The 19,773-nt window shown below is 55.1% G+C and overlaps 2 protein-coding genes across 4 annotated transcripts in view; both read right to left on the reverse strand.

The window, feature by feature from the left end:
- The window catches only part of LOC116554770 (solute carrier family 22 member 20), a 29,734-nt gene extending 20,940 nt beyond the window's left edge, over window positions 1-8,794 (reverse strand). Inside the window, exons 1-5 of the mRNA XM_032282868.1 lie at window positions 7,819-8,794; window positions 7,643-7,746; window positions 5,550-5,704; window positions 2,094-2,262; window positions 552-675 (exon numbers count right to left, since the gene is read on the reverse strand). Of these exons, the coding sequence (XP_032138759.1) occupies window positions 552-675; window positions 2,094-2,262; window positions 5,550-5,704; window positions 7,643-7,746; window positions 7,819-8,295 (1,029 nt within the window). The 5' untranslated portion in view covers window positions 8,296-8,794. The remainder of the gene's footprint in view (window positions 1-551; window positions 676-2,093; window positions 2,263-5,549; window positions 5,705-7,642; window positions 7,747-7,818) is intronic.
- Window positions 8,795-10,029: 1,235 nt separating this feature from the next.
- The window catches only part of CAPN1 (calpain 1), a 27,578-nt gene continuing 17,834 nt past the window's right edge, over window positions 10,030-19,773 (reverse strand). For 2 of the 3 annotated variants that reach the window (XM_032282871.1, XM_032282869.1), the window contains exons 11-22: window positions 18,085-18,260; window positions 17,211-17,222; window positions 16,274-16,485; window positions 16,130-16,169; window positions 14,273-14,338; window positions 14,131-14,188; window positions 12,981-13,045; window positions 12,463-12,531; window positions 12,284-12,362; window positions 11,558-11,674; window positions 11,145-11,203; window positions 10,030-10,759 (exon numbers count right to left, since the gene is read on the reverse strand). In XM_032282871.1, coding sequence (XP_032138762.1) covers window positions 10,733-10,759; window positions 11,145-11,203; window positions 11,558-11,674; window positions 12,284-12,362; window positions 12,463-12,531; window positions 12,981-13,045; window positions 14,131-14,188; window positions 14,273-14,338; window positions 16,130-16,169; window positions 16,274-16,485; window positions 17,211-17,222; window positions 18,085-18,260 — 980 coding nt within the window. In that variant the 3' untranslated portion in view covers window positions 10,030-10,732. The remainder of the gene's footprint in view (window positions 10,760-11,144; window positions 11,204-11,557; window positions 11,675-12,283; window positions 12,363-12,462; window positions 12,532-12,980; window positions 13,046-14,130; window positions 14,189-14,272; window positions 14,339-16,129; window positions 16,170-16,273; window positions 16,486-17,210; window positions 17,223-18,084; window positions 18,261-19,773) is intronic. The other variant, XM_032282870.1, reaches the window with a different exon arrangement.

Below are 19,773 nucleotides of genomic sequence, written 5' to 3' on the forward strand. Positions count from 1 at the left end.
ATAAGAGCAGGGGTTCTAAGAAGTTCTGCCACATCGTACTGTGTGTTTCCAGGCAAGTTACCGGACCTGTCCACACTTCAGTTTCCTCATTGGCAAAAACGAGACATGAAATGAGATTATGTACATAAAACTCTTAGCCTAGCACCTGGTGTGGGGCTTGAGAAACGGTGCTTATTGATAATAAACGGTAACTATCTTAAAATAAATGGTATTTATAATGGTACTTTTGTTATTGATTCCCCGATAATTTTACTTTGTGGTTGCCATTTAAATAATTTTAGTTTATTAAAATTTCAACTGGCTGTCAAGGGTAATGAGGTTATTTCCTCATTGCAAAGATGGATAGACTGGTGAGCAAAGCAGTTAAATTATTTATCCAAAATCACACAATCATGCCACACCTAAACAACATATTTCATACACACAACTCTGCCTGTCCTGTTTATTCCCAGCGTCTACGCCTGGATGGCACATGAGCCCTGGAAGTTGCTTAATCCTAATGTAACAGGCTGGAGACTGTTCCCGCCCTTCCTTCCTCCGAGCCCGCTTACCTCCTTGGTCAGCCTTTCCCCTTCCTCCTTCCTCCCATTCATTGCGGCCACCTTCCGCAGGTTCTGGACAGCTAACTGGCACTTGCCGTGCAGGAGGAGCCAGCGGGATGACTCTGGAAGCCACCTGGGATCAAGAGGAGGAAGAAGAAGAATCTGAGACTGGGTAGGGCTCATTCTGTTTCCCAAGCGCAATACCCCATTGTCCACCTTCTTTCAGACCCCAAAAAAGGTGAACTGTCCTTCTTCCTGTTTGCAGCATCAGGAAGTCTGGGGGGCTTGCCAGCTTCCCTTTTTTTTGCAGCACATCATATGAAGACTCACCGGACAGTATTTAAACACTGCAGAGGACTTGGCCAGGTGTGGTGGCCCATGCCTGTAATCCCAGTACTTTGGGATGCTGAGGCGGGTGAATCACCTGAGGTCAGGAGTTCAAGACCAGCCTGGCCAACATAGTGAAACCTCATCTCTACTAAAAAGACAAAAAATACTAGCCAGGCGTGGTGGTGTGTGTCTATAATCCCAGCTACTCAGGAGGCTGAGACAAGAGAATTTCTTGAACCTGGGAGGTGGAGGTTGCAGTGAGCTGAGATTGTGCCACCTCACTCCAGCCTGGGCAACAGAGGGAGACTCCATCCAAAAAAAAAAAAAAAAAAAAAAGATTACAGAGGACTTAGGACTTCAACAGACCCGTGGGTTGGTTGGTTGGTTTGTTTTTGAGAATGTGTCTTGCTCTGTCACCCAGGCTGGTGTACAATGGCACAATCTCAGCTTACTGCACCTTCCACCCCCGAGTTCAAATGATTCTCCTGCCTTGGCCTCCCAAGTAGCTGGGATTATAGGCGCCTTTCACTACCCTGGTTAATTTTTTTTCTTTTGTATTTTTAGTAGCGACAGGGTTTCACCATATTGGCCAGGCTGGTCTGGAACTCCTGACCTCAAGGGATTGGCCCATCTTGGTCTCCCAAAGTGCTGGGATTACAGGTGTGAGCCACTCTACCTGTCCCAGACCTGGTTTTGAATCTGGTTCTGACCCTAGCTGTGTGGCCTTGAGCAAGTCATGGGCCCTCTCTGGGCTGTGCCTCATTACCCTCTTATAAATGCCCCAGTTCTATTCTTTTTATTTATTTATTATTTATTATTATTTTTTAAAGACAGGGTTTCACCACGTTAGTCAGGGTGGTCTTGAACTCCCGACCTCAGGTGATCCGCCCGCCTTGGCCTCCAAAGTGCTTGGATTACATGCGTGAGCCACCACACCCGGCGCCAGTTCTATTCTTATAACTTTATAAGTACTCTAAGTACTTATAAAGTGTTGAGGGATGCAAAGGAGTTGATGAAGGCGAAAGCCCTTGGGATGTTCCAGAGCCCCACATGAATGCAAGGGATGTTACCAGAGTGTCCCAGTGCCATTCGTGAGGACTTGAGAACTTGCAGCCTCCATGGACACCTGCCATCCTTTGTGTCCCTCGTTAGGTCCAGCAAGCCCTGGTCACTGCACACCCCAACCTCTTATAGGGCCACCCCACTCTGTTCAGGACATACCAAGAATAGAGGAAGAAGATCAGGAAAGGAGCCGAGACAGCAAACTGCAGGCACCGCCAGGGGCGAATCAGGTACGCGACCCCAGCCAGGATGAGCTGGCCCAGGGTGAAGGAGTACCCCAGCAAGATGCCCGCCACAGTCCGGCCCCGGGTGGGCATCCACTCCACAACTGAGGAGAAAACAGTCACATGCAGTGGGGTTTGGCTACCCATGTGGTTGTTTGATTCACCACACCCCCCTTATTATTCTGACAGTTTAAACTCATTCCAGAGACCTGCTGAGATGCAGGCAAAGGTGTCCTCACTGCACTCCAGGTAGATTCTAAGTGGATCAAAGAACTCAATAAACAATAAAACTACAAGAATGCCAGAAGAAGTCACGATAGATTATTTTACAATCTTAGGGCAGGGGAAGGCTTTTCCAAGAATGTCCCAAAACCCGGGGGCAATAAAAGGGAAGGTTGGCAAACTTGGAGTTGTAAAAATAAAAAATATCTGCACTGGAATAAAACCAACAAAACACCATAAGCCAAGGCATAACATCAACAAAAAATAATCGTAACTAACTAACAGATAAAGGACTAATTTCAGTCTGGGTGAGGTAGCTCACACCTATAATCTCAGCACTTTGGGAGGCTGAGGAGGGTGGATCACCTGAGCTCAGGAGTTTGAGACCAGCCTGACCAATGGTGAAACCCTGTCTCTGCTAAAAATACAAAAATTAGCCAGGTATGGTGGCATGAGCCTGTAATCCCAGCTACTTGGGTGGCTGAGGCACAAGAATCACTTGAACCCGAGAGGCAAAGGTTGCAGTGAGCTGCAATGGCACCACTACACCCCAGGCTGGGTGACAGAGCTAGATTCTGCCTCAAAAAAAAAAAAAAAAAAAAAGAAAGAAAGAAAAAGAAAAAAAGAGAAAAAAGACTAACTTCCCTAATACTGAAAGAGTTTTCACAAATCAATAGGAAAACAGCCAACAAGCTAAAAGGAAAATGGGCAAAGGTGCGATATTTTGCTAATTTTTGTAAATAGCAAAACCTGGAAAAACGTAGATGTCCACCCATAAGGGACTGGTTAAGTGATGATGACACCCCCTTATGAGGCAGCCCTAACACATTAATGAGGACACTTCCGCCCAATGGGCAGGAAGCCTGTGCGTCCAGTCCTTCAGCAAACCCTTCTGAATTTAGCCAGAATCTGAGCTCACTCCCTCTGCTGCTGCCGCTGTGGCCGGGCTCAGCCTGGTCTCTTGCTCAATGACAGCAGTAACCCCTTAACCAGCCTCCCTGCTCTGTCCTGGTGTCACATGGCAGCCAGAGAGACCTACTCAGATCTCAGATCCTAAATCAGATCGGGTCTCTCCCTGGTCAAAATCCTCCAGTGGCTCTTGTCTCATTCAGAGGCAAAGCCGCAGCCCTAGAACGCTGGCCACGGGGTCCTGCGGAACCTGGCCTCTCTGACCTCATCTGTTGCCTGCCTCCCAACTCCGCTTCAGCCGCAGGGCCCTCCTTGCTCTTCGCCCTGGTCACACTTTCCCCTGCAGGACCTCTGCCTAGTAATTCCCTCTGCCTGGAATGTTCCACCCCCAAAACCTGCAGGGCTCACTCCCTCAAGTCTTTCCAGTTTTGCTCCAAATGACCCCTTTTCAGTGCCGGCTTTCCCAAACCGCACTAATTAAAATTGCAGACCCCTCCCCTCCAACCTGGCCATTCTTTTTGTTTTTGTTGTTGCTTTGTTTTCTTGAGACAGTCTCACTCATTCTGTCACCCAGGCTGGAGCGCAGTGGTGTGATCTTGGCTCACTGCAACCTCCGCCTCCCAGGTTCAAGCGTTTCTCCTGCCTCAGCCTCCTGAGTATCTGAGATTACAGGTGCCTGCCACCACACCCAGCTAGTTTGTGGATTTGTAGTAGACACGGGGTTTCACCATGTTGGCCAAGCTGGTCTCGAACTCTTGATCTCAGGTGATCTGCCTGCTCCGGCCTCCCAAAGTGCTGGGATTATAGGCGTGAGACATGGCGCCCAGCCAACCCGGCCATTCTTACCTGCTTTCCAGGCTTCGGTTTTGCCCTGTAGCCCTTACTGTCTTCAAACATGCTACGGGATTTGTGATGTGTGGTGGTGCTATCTCCCCTCACTAGAACATGGGCTCCAAGGAGCAGGGCTTTGCTGTGTTCACCGAAACATCTAGAGCCTCTCCTGCTGCTAGGAGGCCCTCTATCAGGCAGTGGAGCAGTGACAACTTGGTTAATTGAAAAAATCAAGTACAGAACAGTGTGTAAAGGAACAAACGGGAGGGGAGGCACATATATTTGTGGGGGAGGGTCACTACATGTGTGCGGTGTGACCCGAGGCAGGGCATGGCCCACGGTGGGAGCTCCAGGGCACTAGATGGAATCTCTACAAACTCATCTTTACAGGCTGAGCTGTCCCAAGACAGTGCCCAGCCTCTCCGGCCTCAGGAGGTATGAAGAGGCTGGGCAGTCTCTGATGGGGGTGTGTGTGTGTGTGTGTGTGTGTGTGTGTGTGTGTGTAGGTGTTAGAGCCCATTCCAGCATGAGGTGGACCTCGGACATCTGTCTCAAGCCATGGCTGGATGCCCAGCCTCAGAGTGAGCTGTGTAGGCTGGGATTGGCTGAGATCCCGCTGCGTGCTGGGAGAGGGAGGAAGGTCAGGTGTGCTGGCCTGGTGCATCCTGGTTCTTCAGGTCCAAGATTTCTCCCTGACCCCTGATATAAAAGATCCATCCTATCTTTGGACAGCTGATGGTGGCAGCAGTTTCTGTGCCCAGTGGTGTCCCCAGGAGCAAGCTAAGTAGTTAAAGTGAGGCACAGGTAGGTGGCAGGTCTGTATCCAGGTGGGCTTCGTACTGTCCTGCAATGCTTTCTCCTAGGACCACCCAGGGGCTGCTCAGAACCAGCCCAGAGGGAGGACTGAGCCTGTCACTTATCACTTGGGGGCACAACACTCCAGGCTGGCATCCAGGAGCCAGGTCTCCACCATGAAGCTGAGGAATCACCAGCCTTCTTAGAGTCACACAATTTCAGGGCTGACTGCGGCCCTGGGGATCATGATGGCTCACTCCCCTCCTGTGTCCCAGTAGCCTCTGTGTCCCCACACTAAGCCTGGCAGACAATAGGTGCTTAGTAAGTGGTTAATGTTGGCTAATTCACAAATAAAACAAACCTAACCCTCTCAGTTTACAGATGAATACTCTGAAGCCCGGACCTGGGAAAGGCCGTGCAGGACTCCCCACCCACAGCTAGCAGGGCCACGACCCGGAGCCCCGGTCTCCCAAGTCCAGAACTCTGCTGGGAGGCTTTGAGTTGAGGTTGCTGGATGAGAATCCCAAGAAAACAACATGAGAAAAATGTCCATGACCCTGGACACTGCCACCCCCCTGCCCCCCACTCTTTCAGGAGCCCCAGCCCTTCCCGGCCTCTCCTCGGCTGGACTCACCCAGGGAGAGGGAGTTGAGGATGATGCCAGAAAAGGTCATGCCCATCAGGAACCGGAAGACACAGTAGGCACTGAAGGAGCTGAAATACGCTGTGGCGGCCCCCGAAGCTGCCATCTGCAGGTAGGACCAGACCAGGGGCACCTTGCGGCCCAGCCTGAACCCAGAGAGTGAGCACAGGCCTTAGGGTTTTTGGAGGAGCAGCAGCATCCACGAAGGAGCAAATCAGCAGCCCATGCCTGCCCCTTCCACCTGAGCAGGAGGTTATCGAGGCAGTCAAGGGGAAGATGGGGCGCCCTGTGAAAGCCACTCCTTCAAAACAGAAACTTGAAACTGCTGGGACCTGGGCTTTTGGGTCACAGAGGGAGGGGCATAGTGTAGAAGCAAGCTGGTGAAGAGATTTATTCCAGGCTTGAGGAAAGGCAGGGATTCTGCAAAGCCCCAGAGATGAGTGTGGCAGGTAGGGAGAGGTCACCTGAGCACTGTTCTGGCTGGAGGGAGGCCTCAAACCAGAACTCACAGCAGGTGAGCCCTTGGCCTGTCCTGGTGTGGGAGCAGAAGCCAGGGTTGAGTCTTTTTGTGGAGTAGAGGGTTGCCAGGCCACAGAGGGGCCCAAGGCCAGGGTGGCAGGTTTACTCCATTCCGGCCTTGGTACCGCCCTATTTGCAATGAGGGTCCAGGGCCAGAGCGCACAGCCTCAGCTTGGCCAGGAGGGCAGCAGGCCAAGGAAGGGGGCAGCTTTTCTTCTCCACACACCCCACGACCCATTCATTCATTCACTCACTCATTCATTTATGCATTCTTTCATTTACTCATTCATTGTGACACAGTGTTCCTTGATCGTTAATCACCTATAAGTGACAGGCCTGAGTTGAGGGCTGGTGACAAATGAGACGCTCTGGATAAGACACAAGCTCACATGTAGAAAGACCGGATGTGTCATGACAGTGTGATGAGGGCCTGAGGCGTGTGGCACAGGAAGCCATCTACATTCCAGAGTGTGGGGTAGAGTCCGGGAGGGCCCCCCAAACCCAAACTGAGAGAAGAAGGGCAGAGGAGAAGGGAGAGGGGAGAGAGTGAAGAGGAGGAAGGGGAAGAGGAGCAGAGAGGGAGGCGTGGGAGCCAACTTCAGAGCCCTGAGCTGGGCGCACGTCACCATCCATCAATAGGGGTCAGTTAGGCCGGGCGCAGTGCTCACACCTGTAATCCCAGCACTTTAGAGGTAGAGGCAGGAGGATTGCTTGAATCCAGGAGTTTGAGACAAGCCTGGGCAACATAGTGAGATCCCATCTCTACTAAAAAAAAATTATTTTTAAATTAGCTGGGTGTGGTGGTGCGTGCCTGTAGTCCCAGCTACTTGGGAGGCTGAAGTGGGAGGATCGTTGGAGCCCAGAAAGTCAAGGCTGCAGTGAGCTATGTTAGTACCACTGCACTCCAGCCTGGGTGACAGAGCGAGACCCCCATCTCTAAAAAATAAGGGGGAGCAAGTTAGGGTTCGTTCTGGCTCATTCATACAGTGGGATGTAATGTGAACACTAGGAGGGCTGGGACTGCTCTTTGTGAAGAATAAGAGAGGCTCCAAAGTGAAGACAAAGCTGGGTGCAGGACACGTGCGGTGGATGCCAGCATTTGCATAAAAAAGGACGGCCAGGCCTGTAACCCTGGCTATTTGGGAGACAGAGGGAGAACTGCTTGAGCCTAGAAGTGTGAGACCAAGCTGGGCAACACACTGAGACCTCATGTCAAAGCAAAAAATGGGGGATATAAAGAAGAAAAAAAATACATAACAGGAAAAGAGAAATGGGGGGATGGAGCATATACACCCACTTTCTTGACTGCATAGAATCATGTCTCCAGTAAGAGACATAGAAGCCAGGCTGCCCTCTGGGAATTACTGCAGGGTGGGGCAGAGGCAGGAAAGGGATGCGCCCAGCAGGCTCTTCTGTGCCTTTTGGGATCTGGAACCACGTGAATGTACTATATGTATTATCTGTTTAAAATGCACGAATCAACTTTCACAAAGAAAAATGAATGTAGAGGCCTGGGCTTTCCTCCCTGCAGTGGGTGGCTGGGGCCCTTATCCCCACGGGCTCACCTGTCTGCCAGGCTGCCAAACACTGCAGCCCCCACCAGCACCCCGGCCATGTAGACGGACTGAGCCAGGTCTCGGAGAGGGCGGGCCTCACACACCAGATCCCACTGCAGGGAAGACAGGGGAGCTTCAGACTGGGCCTCAGCAGCAGCACCCCCATGCACCCAGCCCCCTCTGACCTCCATCACGATGGTGGACGGGAAAACACTGCGGTTATAGACCCAGCCGTCCTTGCAGCCCTCTGTGGCTGCTCCCGGGAGAGAGGAGTTGGGGCTCAGCAGGGCCCACTGAGGTTTCGTGAAGCGCCGGCATGGCTCCGGGGCCCCAAGCTGGTCCAGGGGTACTGTGGCCCTCAGCCAGCTCCCGGAGTCGTTGGTGGCCTCAGTGTGGTTGGCGGGGCCCCGGCAGTGGTGGGGGGGCACAGCGGCCGTGAAGTTCTGCAGGAAGTTGTGGCAGGCCAGCAGGCTGCAGGGCAGCAGCAGCAGGGCCGTGTGGAGGAGCTGGAAGCGGCCCACGCCACCCAGGGCGTCCAGCAGGTCTGTGAAGGCCATTACCATGGGCCTGACCTGAGGCCCAGCCTGCCAGGCTTTATGTAAAGAGGCCGGGGAGGGGCGCTGGGAGGGGAAGGCCAGGCCAGGGGTGAGGACTGCAGACATCCTGTGCACCCTGTGTCCGAGGGCTCGGGTTACACCCCATAGGAGGGTTCAGGTGTCCCCACATCTGCAGGGCTCCCCTCCCCCATGCCCTTTCTCCAGGTCTCTCCATCTCTCACTCAGAGGGCCAAGTCACAGCGCATCACCCAGATCTGCAGGCCCAGCCGCCCTCCCCGCTGCCCTTACCAGCAGGACCCCAGCACTGTCACCTTCCCTTTCCTCCAAAGGACACCGAGGCATGTTTGGGAGCCCCGATTCCAGTCTTGGCACATGGAACACAGTCCCTAGGGTCACTAGGCTCCAAATTGCAGCTGGAAACTTCAGTGCCGAGAGTTCAGAATAATGTGGTGCAGCGATTACAGCTGCTTACCCTTCCCCACATCCCGAGAAGGCAGGGACTTGGCTGCACAGGTGACACTTGGGAAAATGTCACCTTTTAAAATGCCCAGTTAGGCTGGGTGCGGTGGTTCATGCCATGCCTGTAATCCCAGCACTTTGGGAGGCTGTGGTGAGCGGATCACCTGAGGTCAGGAGTTCAAAACCAGCCTAGCCAACATGATGAAACTCTATCTCCTCTAAAAATATAAAAGTTAGCCAGGTGCGGTGGCAGGCATCTGTAATCCCAGCTACTTGGGAGGCTGAGGCAGACTTGCTTAAACCTGGGAGGCAGAGGTTGCAGTGAGCCAAGACTGCACCACGGCACTCCAGCTTAGGTGACAAGAGGGAAACTCCAACTCAAAAATAAATAATAAATAAATAAAAACAAAATGCCCGAATTAGGCAGTCAGGAGGAAGCCCCACCCTGCCCGCCCCCATGTCAGGGACTCTGAGTTTTTGAGAGGTTAGAGCCCCAGGTCATCCAGACCATGGTGTTCCCATCCCCTCACCAAGTAAAACCCAATCCAGACAGCAAGTAAGGGTTTGAGCAAGATGGCTGGGCCCTGCACACCCTCCCTGCCCCCCAGCCCCTCACACACCAGCCCAGGCTCTAGGAAGAGCTGAGCCACTGCCCTCACTGCTGAAGACGCTGGGCCCAACAGGACCTGGACTCCCAACGAGGAGGTAACAAGGGCGAAATGCCGGCTCAAGACAGCAGCCTGCCCCATGGGGTGCGCAGGGGCCTCCACCTCCATCTGCCCCAACGCTAGGGGCCCACAGCAGCGGATAGCGGCCCACCCACCCTCCACCACCTCAGCCTCTGCTCTGCATTTCAGCTTTGCCCCACCCCCCTTTCATTCCCCCAAACCACTCTTATCTCTGGTAAGAAAATCCCGGATCCCAGAGGGGCTGGAGGGCTTACATAAGTGCAGGTGTCTGGGTCACAGGGGCTCCCCCCAGAAGGACCTGAAGGAGGCTCTGTGCTCTGGGGAGCTCCCTGGGGGGCTGGGTGTGTGCTAAGTCGAGGTTTGGGTTTCATTCAGAGCCTCACCTCACTGGGCAGGTGTGCAGGAAAGGTAGGGGTCAGGCCTCCTGGGTGGGGGAGGGCGTGTAGGATCGGCGGGGTCACGTGGGACCTCAGCTGTGTGGCCCTGTCCCTGCAGCTAGGGCCAGGGCTGGCCTGGGAGGTTGGGCCCTAGTACTCGCCCAGATCCCCAGTACTCCAGCAGGGGTTCAAGCCTCCAGGGTCAAGAGGAAGGAGATGGAGGGGTTGGAGGGGAAGGGTGAGCTGAGGCCATGAGCTGCCTCGTGGGCTGGGGCCTGGAGGTGTCTTCCAGGCAGCAGGATGGGGAGAAACACTTCACAGACAGATGCGGGGCCTTTTCCTTTATTATTTGGGGTTCCTTTGTATGGAATACGGGACCTCCCACTCCAAGCCTAGTGCCTCTGGCACCCCCAAAACCAGTACACTAGATTCTGAAGAGTCCCCTTTAAAATCATCAATATAAAAAAGGAGCAAAGGAGGGAAGGCCGACCGACCGCCCGCAGGCTGGACAGCTCCTGGTTGGCAGCAGGGCCAGAGAGGGGCAGAGGGGGCATTGGCTTCTGCGCAGGAAGACACAGGCGTTCCCAGCCCTGGGGCCTCCCCGAGCCGGGAGGTGGCTCCTTCCACCTGGCCTACAGACTGTGGAGCTAGTGGTTATAGTTTATAGTCTGCAGACGAGGCAAGGTCAGTGGCGCTGAGCGAGGAGCAGGGACACATCAGGATGCAGAGAAAACCTGGGGCTGTTCCGAGACAGGAACAAGCGAAAGCTGCCTTTCCGGCTTGGCAATGGAGGGCCCGAGACCATCCCGAGCCCATAGCGGGTGCAGGCAGGGGCCACCCAGCTCTGCCCAGAGCAGATGAACGACGGCGGCTGAGAGAGGGGACAGGAGGGCGAGGCTGCCTCTCTGCTCCAAGGAAGGCACTTGCAGCTGGCGTGGCCTAGTGTGGCATGGCAGGAGGCGTGGCTTGGCAGATGAGGAGGGACAGGAGCACGGCGAAGGGGACCGAGCCCCTGCCTCATGCAAACATGGTCAGCTGCAACCACTGTGGGAGAGCAGGCAGGTCAGCCAGGGGCAGCCGGAACAGCTGCTTGGCTTCCTCCCCACCCAAACCCCAGGCCCAACCCCCACTCTGGCTCAGGAGCCACCTCAGGGACCTCATGAAAGGGCTACTTTCTTACCTCCTCCACCCCCAGGAAGCCAAACTGCTGCTCCCACAGAGGCCTCCAAGGGCCTGGGCCTGCCCTCCTGCTCCTTTCCCAGAACCAGGCATCCCCACCCCAGCCTTTCAGGACTCAGGTGGCCCAGCCTTTAGGGTTGGCTCTGAGGCCCAGGCTCACTTCCAGGATAGGACAGGAGAACACTGGTCAGATAAAAAAACTCGATCACCTGGAACTCTTCCCTCGCCATGGGCCCAGGGAGATTCCCACCTTAAACAAGTCAAAGGTCACGACTCCATCCAGATCTGTGTCCAGAGTTTTGAAAAATCCTGTGTGTTCAAGAAAAGGTGATGCAGGGCTGAGAACTCAGTGGGACATTCATGCAGGGCCAGGCCTGGCCCCCTTCCTGCCTGGTCCCTCTCTACCTCCCCAAAGTACCCCAAGCTGACACCCCTTGAAGCTGGGAAGCAGCTCTTCCTCCTGCTGAGCCCAGTCGACTCCCTCACCTCCCCCACTCTCCTGGCCCTCAAGCAGGGCCCCTCAACCCCAGACCTGGGCCTCTCTGGCACACGCCCACTGCACTGGCCTGTCTCTGCTACTTCCGCCATCTGTCATTCCCACCAGCTCCTGGCGCACGTGTTCGGGATGGAGCTGGAGGGTGGCAGGCGGCCGGGGACACTCACGGAACATGGTCTCCAGCCGCACCAGGCAGCACACGAAGTTGTCAAAGTCAACCGCCAGGTCAGGCTCTGAGTATCGGGTGATGATGAGCTCATAAAGCTTCTTGTTGAGCTTGAAGCCTGGTCCGGGAGAGTGAGTGAGGGTCAGGGAGGCGCAGACCCTGCCCATCAGGACGGGGGAGGGGTTGGGTACCCAGGACGGGGCTGGGGCTAGGCAGGGTGCTTAGGGCCTTTTCTTCTCCAGGGGAAGGGGCATGAAGGCCTCCTGGGCAGGGCCAGTAGCTGTGAGGGGCTGGGCAAGTGAGTGCCAGTCTCAGGGCCTGGGTCATGCCAGGGAATCAGGAGCTGGCCAGTCAGGGCTCAGGGGTCCGGCTTAGTTTGTCCTGAATACCCGGGCCTTGTGCTTAAGCGGGCTGGCAAGGTGAGCCCTGCACCTCCCTCACTGGAGGCGCTGCAGCCTGGCTCTGCCCCTTCTGGCTGTGAGGCCTGAGGTCAGTCACTTTCCTTCTCACGGCCTCTCTTTTCATGTGCACAATGGGGCGGGTGAAAGACCCTAGCCTCCTCAGGCTGCAGACAGGAAGGAGGGAAGGAAACCCAGTAATGCACTTCACAGGGAAAAGGAAAAGATGGCTGTTACCACGTCACCACCAGGGATAAGGGCCTGGGGCACAGGAGCAGTGGGGCTACCTGTCCCCGGCCCCACACGTGCCATCGGCCTTGGGGTCTCACCTGCCGACTCGATGGCCATCCGCATCTCGTAGGCGCTCATGCTGCCCGATTTGTCCAGGTCAAACTTCCGGAAGATGGACTGGGGTGGGGTGCAGAGGGTGAGGGCCAGGCCAAGTCACCGGGCCCTTCCTGCCTGCCCGGCCCGCACCTGCCAAAACAGGTGAGTGGGGACAACCTACCAGGTAATTCCGGATGCGGTTCCACAGGATGTTGAACTCCACCAGGCCCAGCTTCCCATTGCCATCACGCTGGGTGTCCGTTAAGAAGGAAATTCCACCACTTAGACCAGGCACGGGAGAGTGGGCAACTGTGCAGAGGGGAGATGGCCGTGGAGTCGGCCAGCCGCCGCAGGGTAGGGTCGGGAGAGGCAGCAAAAGCCATGTGCAGTCAGCCCACAGCCGGGCTTGCCTTGTTCTCTGGGCTGGGGTGCAGTGGAGTGGGCAGGGGAGGGGTCAGAAGAAACAGCACCAGCCTTAGGGTCAGTGGGGACCCAGGTCTTGCTCCACCTTTCACGTGACACAGGCCTGTGCCTCAGTTTCTCCCTCCCAACCAACAGGAAGATGTCCAGGGACAGGGCACTGTGTGTCCACACTCCACATGGCTCCGTCCCATTCTCTGCACTGTCCTGGGACAGTTCTCCCAGCGCTGATTCCTCCACCCAAAACCCCTCAGGAGACAAAAGCAAACGCAAGGATACATCCATGAGGTTCACCATGCTGCGGCACGACTCCAGGCTGAAGCCCTTGGTCCGCAGGTCTTTGTCTGCGAGAAAAACCAATTCCAACATCTCAACCTAGCAAACTTCCTGCCCCTGCCCCTGCTGGGAGCACTGGGTGGGGGGTTGTCAGGGAAGCACAAATCCTGCCCAGTAGGTGCAATATCTGGCAGAGGAAGTGGGCAGGATTATTATCATCGAGAAGTACAGGGAAAGTATTTTAGCAATCGAGCCAAAGTCCCAACAGCCACAATTAGTCCAAAGTATAAAGAAACCAGCGTGAAACAGAACAGTAGGAAATTGGGTAGAAAGATGGGGTGGGGCGGGGCGGGGCTTGCTGCAGGTTATGGAGGATAAGCAGGGCCTCACTAGCAGAGGAGAGGAGGAGAGGCTCTGCTTAAGGAAACCATATAGAGGGAGGTCAGTGGCAGCAAAGCCCATGGGCAGCTCCAGGCTGGAGGGGCGGGGAGGGGAGGGAGTGGTTGCTGGCAGTTGTATGCAGGGAGTGAAGCCAGTCATGTGATGTTCCCCAAGCCACAAGGCCTGGCCCAGGAGGCTAAGGGGAGACTTTTCCTTGGCACTAAAGTACTGCTGCTGCCTTTTTTTTTTTTTTTTTTTTTTTTTTGAGACAGGGTCTTGCTCTGCTGCCCAGGCTGGAGTGCATGGATGTGATCACAGCTCACTGCAGCCTCAACCTCCCTGGGCTCAAGTCATCCTCCCAACTCAGCCTCCTGGGGAGCTGGGACCACAGGTGCACGCCACTACACCTGGCTAATATTTGTACTTTTTGGTAAAGACAGGGTCTCTCCATGTCATCCAGGCTGGTCTTGGACTCCTGGGCTGAAGCGATATACCCGCCTCAGCCTCCCAAAGTGTTAGGACTACAGGCATGAGCCACTGTGCCCGGCCAGGCTGTCCTTCTAATCCCACGAAGGCACAGCGCCCAAGCACAGGGACTCTCAGGACAGCAGGTCGGGAGGAGGAGCATGGGATGGAAAGGGCAGGGAGCTGCACTCAGAAAAACCGGAGGGTTCCCCGACTCATGCAGACCAGGGCATGGGGTTCAGCTCAATGTGTGAGCAGGGGCCTGGATTCTGATGTGAGGAGGTGGGGCGGCCCCGAGGGGACTCACGTTTGCTGATGATCCTGTTGAGGATTGTCCGCAGCTCCTTCACGCTGATCTCCATGTCCTGGAGAGAGAGAGCAGGTGGCACCTGCCCTAGGGGAGGGCTGCCCCTCACAGGCCCCTCCCCACCCACCATGCCCCAACCTACCTCCCCTGCCAGCTGCCTGAAAAGGGCCTTGAAGTTCTCGTCAATCTCCTCTTCTGAGAGCACTTGCTGGACCGAGAAGGGGAGAAGGCAGTTAAGAGAGGCCCCGGCTCTGCCCGTGCAGAGGCAGCTGGAGGGAGGACTGAGACCGCATATCTGCTACAAGTCGCTTCACTCCTCTGAGCCTCACTTTTCTTTTCTTTTTATTTATTTATTTTTTATTTTTTTAGACGGAGTTTCACTCTTGTTACCCAGGCTGGAGTGCAATGGCGCAATCTCGGTTCACCGCAACCTCCGCCTCCTGGGTTCAAGCAATTCTCCTGCCTCAGCCTCCCGAGTAGCTGGGACTACAGGCAGGTGCCACCATGCCCAGCTAATTTTTTTGTATTTTTAGTAGAGATGGGGTTTCACCATGTTGACCAGGATGGTCTCGATCTCCTGACCTCGTGATCCACCTGCCTTGGCCTCCCAAAGTGCTTGGGATTACAGGCGTGGGCCACCGTGCCCGGCCTTCTTTTTTTTTTTTTTTTTTTGAGATGGAGTCTCACTCTGTCACCCAGGCTGGAGTGCAGTGGCACAATCTCAGCTCACTGCAATCTCCGCCTCCTGGGTTCAACCTCACTGCTTCAGCCTCCTAAGTAGCTAGGATTACAGGTGCCTGCCACCATGACCAGCTAATTTTTGTATTTTTAGTAGAGATGGAGTTTTGCCATGTTGGCCAGGCTGGTGTCGAACTCCTGACCTCAGGTGGTCTGTCCGCCTCAGCCTCCCGAAGTGCTAGGATTACAGGCATGAGCCGCCGCACCCGGTTGTCTCACTTTTCTAATCTGTGAAAGGGGAATCCTGTACCTGCTCTGCCCCATGCCCAGGGCTGATGTGACCTAAATGAAGTGGGCGCTGTTGAGCTCAGATACTATCCAGCTCAATGATTAAAAGGCAAGCGTTTGGGCTGGGTACAGTGGCTCACATCTGTAATCCCAGCACTTTGGGAGGCCAAGGTGGGTGGATCACCTGAGGTTAGGAGTCTGAGACCAGCCTGACCAACATGGTGAAATCCTGTCTCTACTAAAAATACAAAATTTACCCAAGGTGGGTGGATCATGAGGTCAGGAGTTCGAGACCAGGCTGACCAACATGGCAAAACCCCATCTCTACTAAAATAAAAAAAATACAAAAAATTAGCTGGGCATGGTGGCACAAGCCTATAATCCCAGCTACTCAGGAGGCTGAGGCAGGATAATCGCTTGAACCCAGGAGGCGGAGGTTGCAGTGAGCCAAGACTACACCATTGCACTCCGGCCTGGGTGAAAAAGCAAGACTCTGTGTCAAAAAAAATTAGCCGGGTGTGGTGGTGCATGTCTGTAATCCCAGCTACTCGGGAGGCTGAGGCAGGAGAATTGGTTGAACCTGGGAGGCAGAGGTTGCAGGGAGCTGAAATCACGCCATTGCACTCCAGCCTGGGCGACAGAGCAAGACTCAATCTCAAAAGTTTGGATCCCGACTACATGGCCTCAGGAGGTTCCCTAACCTCTGTGAACCTGAATTTCCCATTCCGAGGAGGTATCATAACAAGACCCGGACAGGGTTGATGTGGGGAGGAAATGAGATGACACAGGTGAAGTGCTCAGCACAGACACGCCACAGGGTGAGCGCTCGGGGGCTGTGCCGTTAGTATCACAGGTCCTCTGCAAACTGTAAAGTGCTGGGCCAATGAGGGATTAGCATTACTCCTATGGCTCCTGCCAGGAGGGGATCTTCCCTGCTAGCAGGAACTCAGGGGACAGGAAACCCGGGTCCTCATCACACACCCAGGGGTGAGGAGGAGAGGAGGATGGGGCCTGATGGGGTGGGACCACGCACCTCGTCGGGGAGATTGGCCTGGATCTGGTCGTCCAGCTCCCTGCAGAGAGTGGGGAGGAAATGAGCGGGTCAGAGGGGACAGCAGAGGGTCTGAAGGGGGAGGCTGGGACAGGGGAGAGTGGCAGGGGCCGGTCCATGACTCACGCGGTCCCAGCAGTCTTCTCCGAGAAGAAGCGCAGCACAAAGTCGCCCTCTTTGTTGGGCTCGAAGGTGGAGGGCACCACCACGTACTCCCCGGGTGGCAGGCGGAAGCGGGTGCTGACCTCTCGAAGGTTGATAAACTGCTCTGAGCGCGCCCGAGATGCATTGGCCAGAAAGAAGTCACGCTTCAAGTGCACGGCCGGCTGGCCCACCAGCTGGAGGGAGGGAGGAGGGAGCAGGGCTGTTGCTGCCCACTCAGCCCACCCTCAGGGGCCACCCCCAGACCTAGACTCCTTGTCCTGGCCAAGGGGCTGAAGAGCTGGGGCATGGCTCACTCACAGCCTGTGTGACCCTAACAAGACATTTAGCCTCAGTTTCCTCATCTGTAAAATGTAATAACACTAGTCATTGCAGAGGGTAGAGGAGAGGAGCACCAGATTCCAGATAAGGCATGTGCTTCAATAGCACTGTCATTATTATCACTGGGAGCTTTCCCTGGACCAGGCACTGCAGGGCACTCAGCACCTCATTTGCTGTTCTGCTGTTATGCCCATTTTACAGACACAAACACTGAGGCTCGGAGCTTAAGCAACTGCTCAAGGGTGCAAAACTCTCAGCCTGTCTAATGCCCTGCCCCTAACATTGCTGGACTGCCCTTACTCAGTGTAGAACGCAAGGCAGGAAAAGCCTCGTGTGTACATATCAGACAGGGGCTCTGAAGACCAGGGTTCAAATCCACCTCCCTCACTGACTACCTGTGCTGACCCTCAGGAGAGCAATGTTTACTCTGCCCACAGAACAGGTGGGGAGCAGCATTTTTCAAGCAGTGAAACAAGATGACTTCTTAGCTCTCCAGGCCAGGGTGGGTTTGCCACTGGGCTGCTCCCCTCTGGCACCATCAGGGGTGTGTGACTGCAGGTGGCTCAGGTGCCACACGTACCTCCGGAGGGACCTGCAATAGAGAGACAGGGGAAGTCAGAGAGTGTGTTTGTCCCGGGGTGGGGTCACGATGTATGCTGCACAGAGGTCCTGAGTTCTTAGCTGGGACTGATGGGATGAGGAGGCAGAAGGCAGGGCCCTGGGGACCCAGATCTGTCCCTGCACCAGAGCAGCACCCCAGGAGGCAGGGCCCAGGCAGGGTCCTCTTGGTCTGGGATGCCTGTCCTTGGACTCGCTGAGTCAGAGGCTCCAGGCCAGGCAGCTGCAATGTTCCGAAGCCCAAGGACAGGAAACGGCCACCGCGGGCTGCTGCCAGGGGGTCTGGGTGTGAGCCGAGACTGCAGCCAGGGAGGCCCAGAAGTTTCTGTCCCTGTCTTGAAGGCAGTATGTGAAACAGGGCAGATACAAGGCAAGAGCAAGGAATTCTAATCACAGAGCAACTGGCACAGCCTCACCTTGGCCGGCAGGCCCTCCCTATCCCCTATCCTGCCCCTGCCAGCTTCTGCTCACAGCCCCTAACACCGGGAGTCAGTACTCCCAGGCATCAGCTGAGCCAGCTCCCTCCTCCAAGAGCAGCAGGTCGCCCTCTAAGCTGAGGTGAATCCCAGAATCTCCCTTCCCTGAGTCAACTCCCTTCCTCTCTTTTCGCTCGCTGTCAGCCAGAGGGCCTCAGTAGTTGCCTCCTCGAGGGTGAGACCTCCCAGCCATCAGGATGGGGGGAGGGGTGGAGAGTGGGGGTGGGAGGTGGAATTTGGGGGGAATGGCATGGCTTTCGGCGCCCCCTGGCAGAAGCCCCCCTGCGCTGCGGGTGGCGAGGAGGGGAGCCAGGTCCTCTGCCTGCTCAGTGAGATCCACCAGGCATCCACCCTGCTCACCTCATAGACCGCGAAGCCAATGGTCTCCATGTCGCGGCCATAGCGGCGCTCGCGGCGGCGGTGCTTCTGCATAAGGGCAAGCACGAAGCTGCAGCCTGACTCACGGTCCCCGTAGTCATCCGGGTCATCCACCTCATCTAGCCGGATCTTGAACTGAGGGTTCACCCAGAAGGTGGCTACGGGCAGGTGGGAAGGCGGGGATCAGAGGCGGGGCGGAGCGATGCGGCCCCCAAGCCTCCCCAGCACGCCCCCGTGTGCGCATTCATTCATTCATTCAACAAATATTACTGAGCTCCCAGAGTGTACAGAGTGATGGGCAGGCTGGGACAGGCTCAGTCCATCCCCTCATGACCTGCATTCCGAAAGTGAAGGCTTAAGTCTGAGCAAGTCCGTTAGGTTAGCGAGCAGAGCAATTGCAGTAGGTCACAGAAGGAGGCCTGTGCGCTGAGTCCCGAAGGCGCTGCCCTGGGAGGCTGCCGGAAAGCAGAAGCCAGGCGGAAGACATCCCAGAGCAGAGGTGGGGAAGGGCCCCACCCATCTGCGGACAGGGAGTACCTACGGAGGCTTCAGGGAGCACAAGGATCAGGGAGACTGCAGAGCTTGCAGGAGCGGCCAGGAGCTGGGGCGTGTGGACTGAGGCAGAGAAAGGACCTTCCCACAGCTTGCAGCAGAGAGGGATGTGACTGCCTTAGGAATCAAAGATGACTCGAGTGCCATGTGGATAACAACTTAGAAGAGGGCAAGAGAAAAAGCAGGGGTCGACAGGAGGCCCAGCCAGCCAGCAAGGGGCTACTAGCACTTCTGGCAGTTGGGTGATTTTGCTGCCTAAAGAGCCCTCTTGACCAAAACAACCCAGTGCTGGACAGAAAGGTAAACTGCAAAACTTTTCAGAGGCACTAATAAGCCACCCCCGTCCTCCATTGACAATAATAAAAATGAAGATAATAACAATTTCGGTGAAGATGTGGAAGAATCAGAACCTCACACCATGCCAGCAGAATGTAAAATGCTGCAGCGGCTTTGAAGAACATTCTGGCAGTTTCTCAGAAGGTTAAATACAGAGCTTCGTATGACCCAGAAATTCCACTCATAGGTCTATATCCAAGAGAAATGAAAACATGTGTCCATGCAGGGACTTGTTCTTAAGAGTGTGGCCGGGCGCAGTGGCTCACACCTGTAATCCCAGCACTTTGGAAGCCTGAGGCAGGTGGATCACCTGAGTCAGGAGTTCTGAGACCAGCCTGGTCAATATGGTGAAACCCATCTCTACTAAAAATACAAAAATTAGCTGGGTGTGGTGGCCCATGCCTGTAGTCCCAGCTACTCAAGAGGCTGAGGCAGGAGAATCACTTGAACCCAGGACGTGGAGGTTGCAGTGAGCCGACATCGTGCCACTGCACTCCAGACTGGCAACAGATCAAAATTCCATCTCCGAGGGGAGGGGGAAAAGCATGTTGATGGCTGCATCATTTATAATAGCTGAGTGGATGAAACAACCCAATTATCCACCACTGAAGAATGAATACACAAATTATAGAGCCAAACAGTGAGATGCTATTTGGCAACAAAGAGGAACAATATGATCCATGCTGCAACATGGAGGATCCTTGAAAACATTATGCTAAGTGGAAAAAGCCAGACACAGAGGACCCCGTATTATATGATTCTGTTCACATGAAATATCCCGAA

This window comes from Sapajus apella, unplaced genomic scaffold (assembly GCF_009761245.1).
Source record: "Sapajus apella isolate SASKATOON/1434 unplaced genomic scaffold, GSC_monkey_1.0 scaffold14, whole genome shotgun sequence".
Classification (NCBI taxonomy): domain Eukaryota; kingdom Metazoa; phylum Chordata; class Mammalia; order Primates; family Cebidae; genus Sapajus; species Sapajus apella.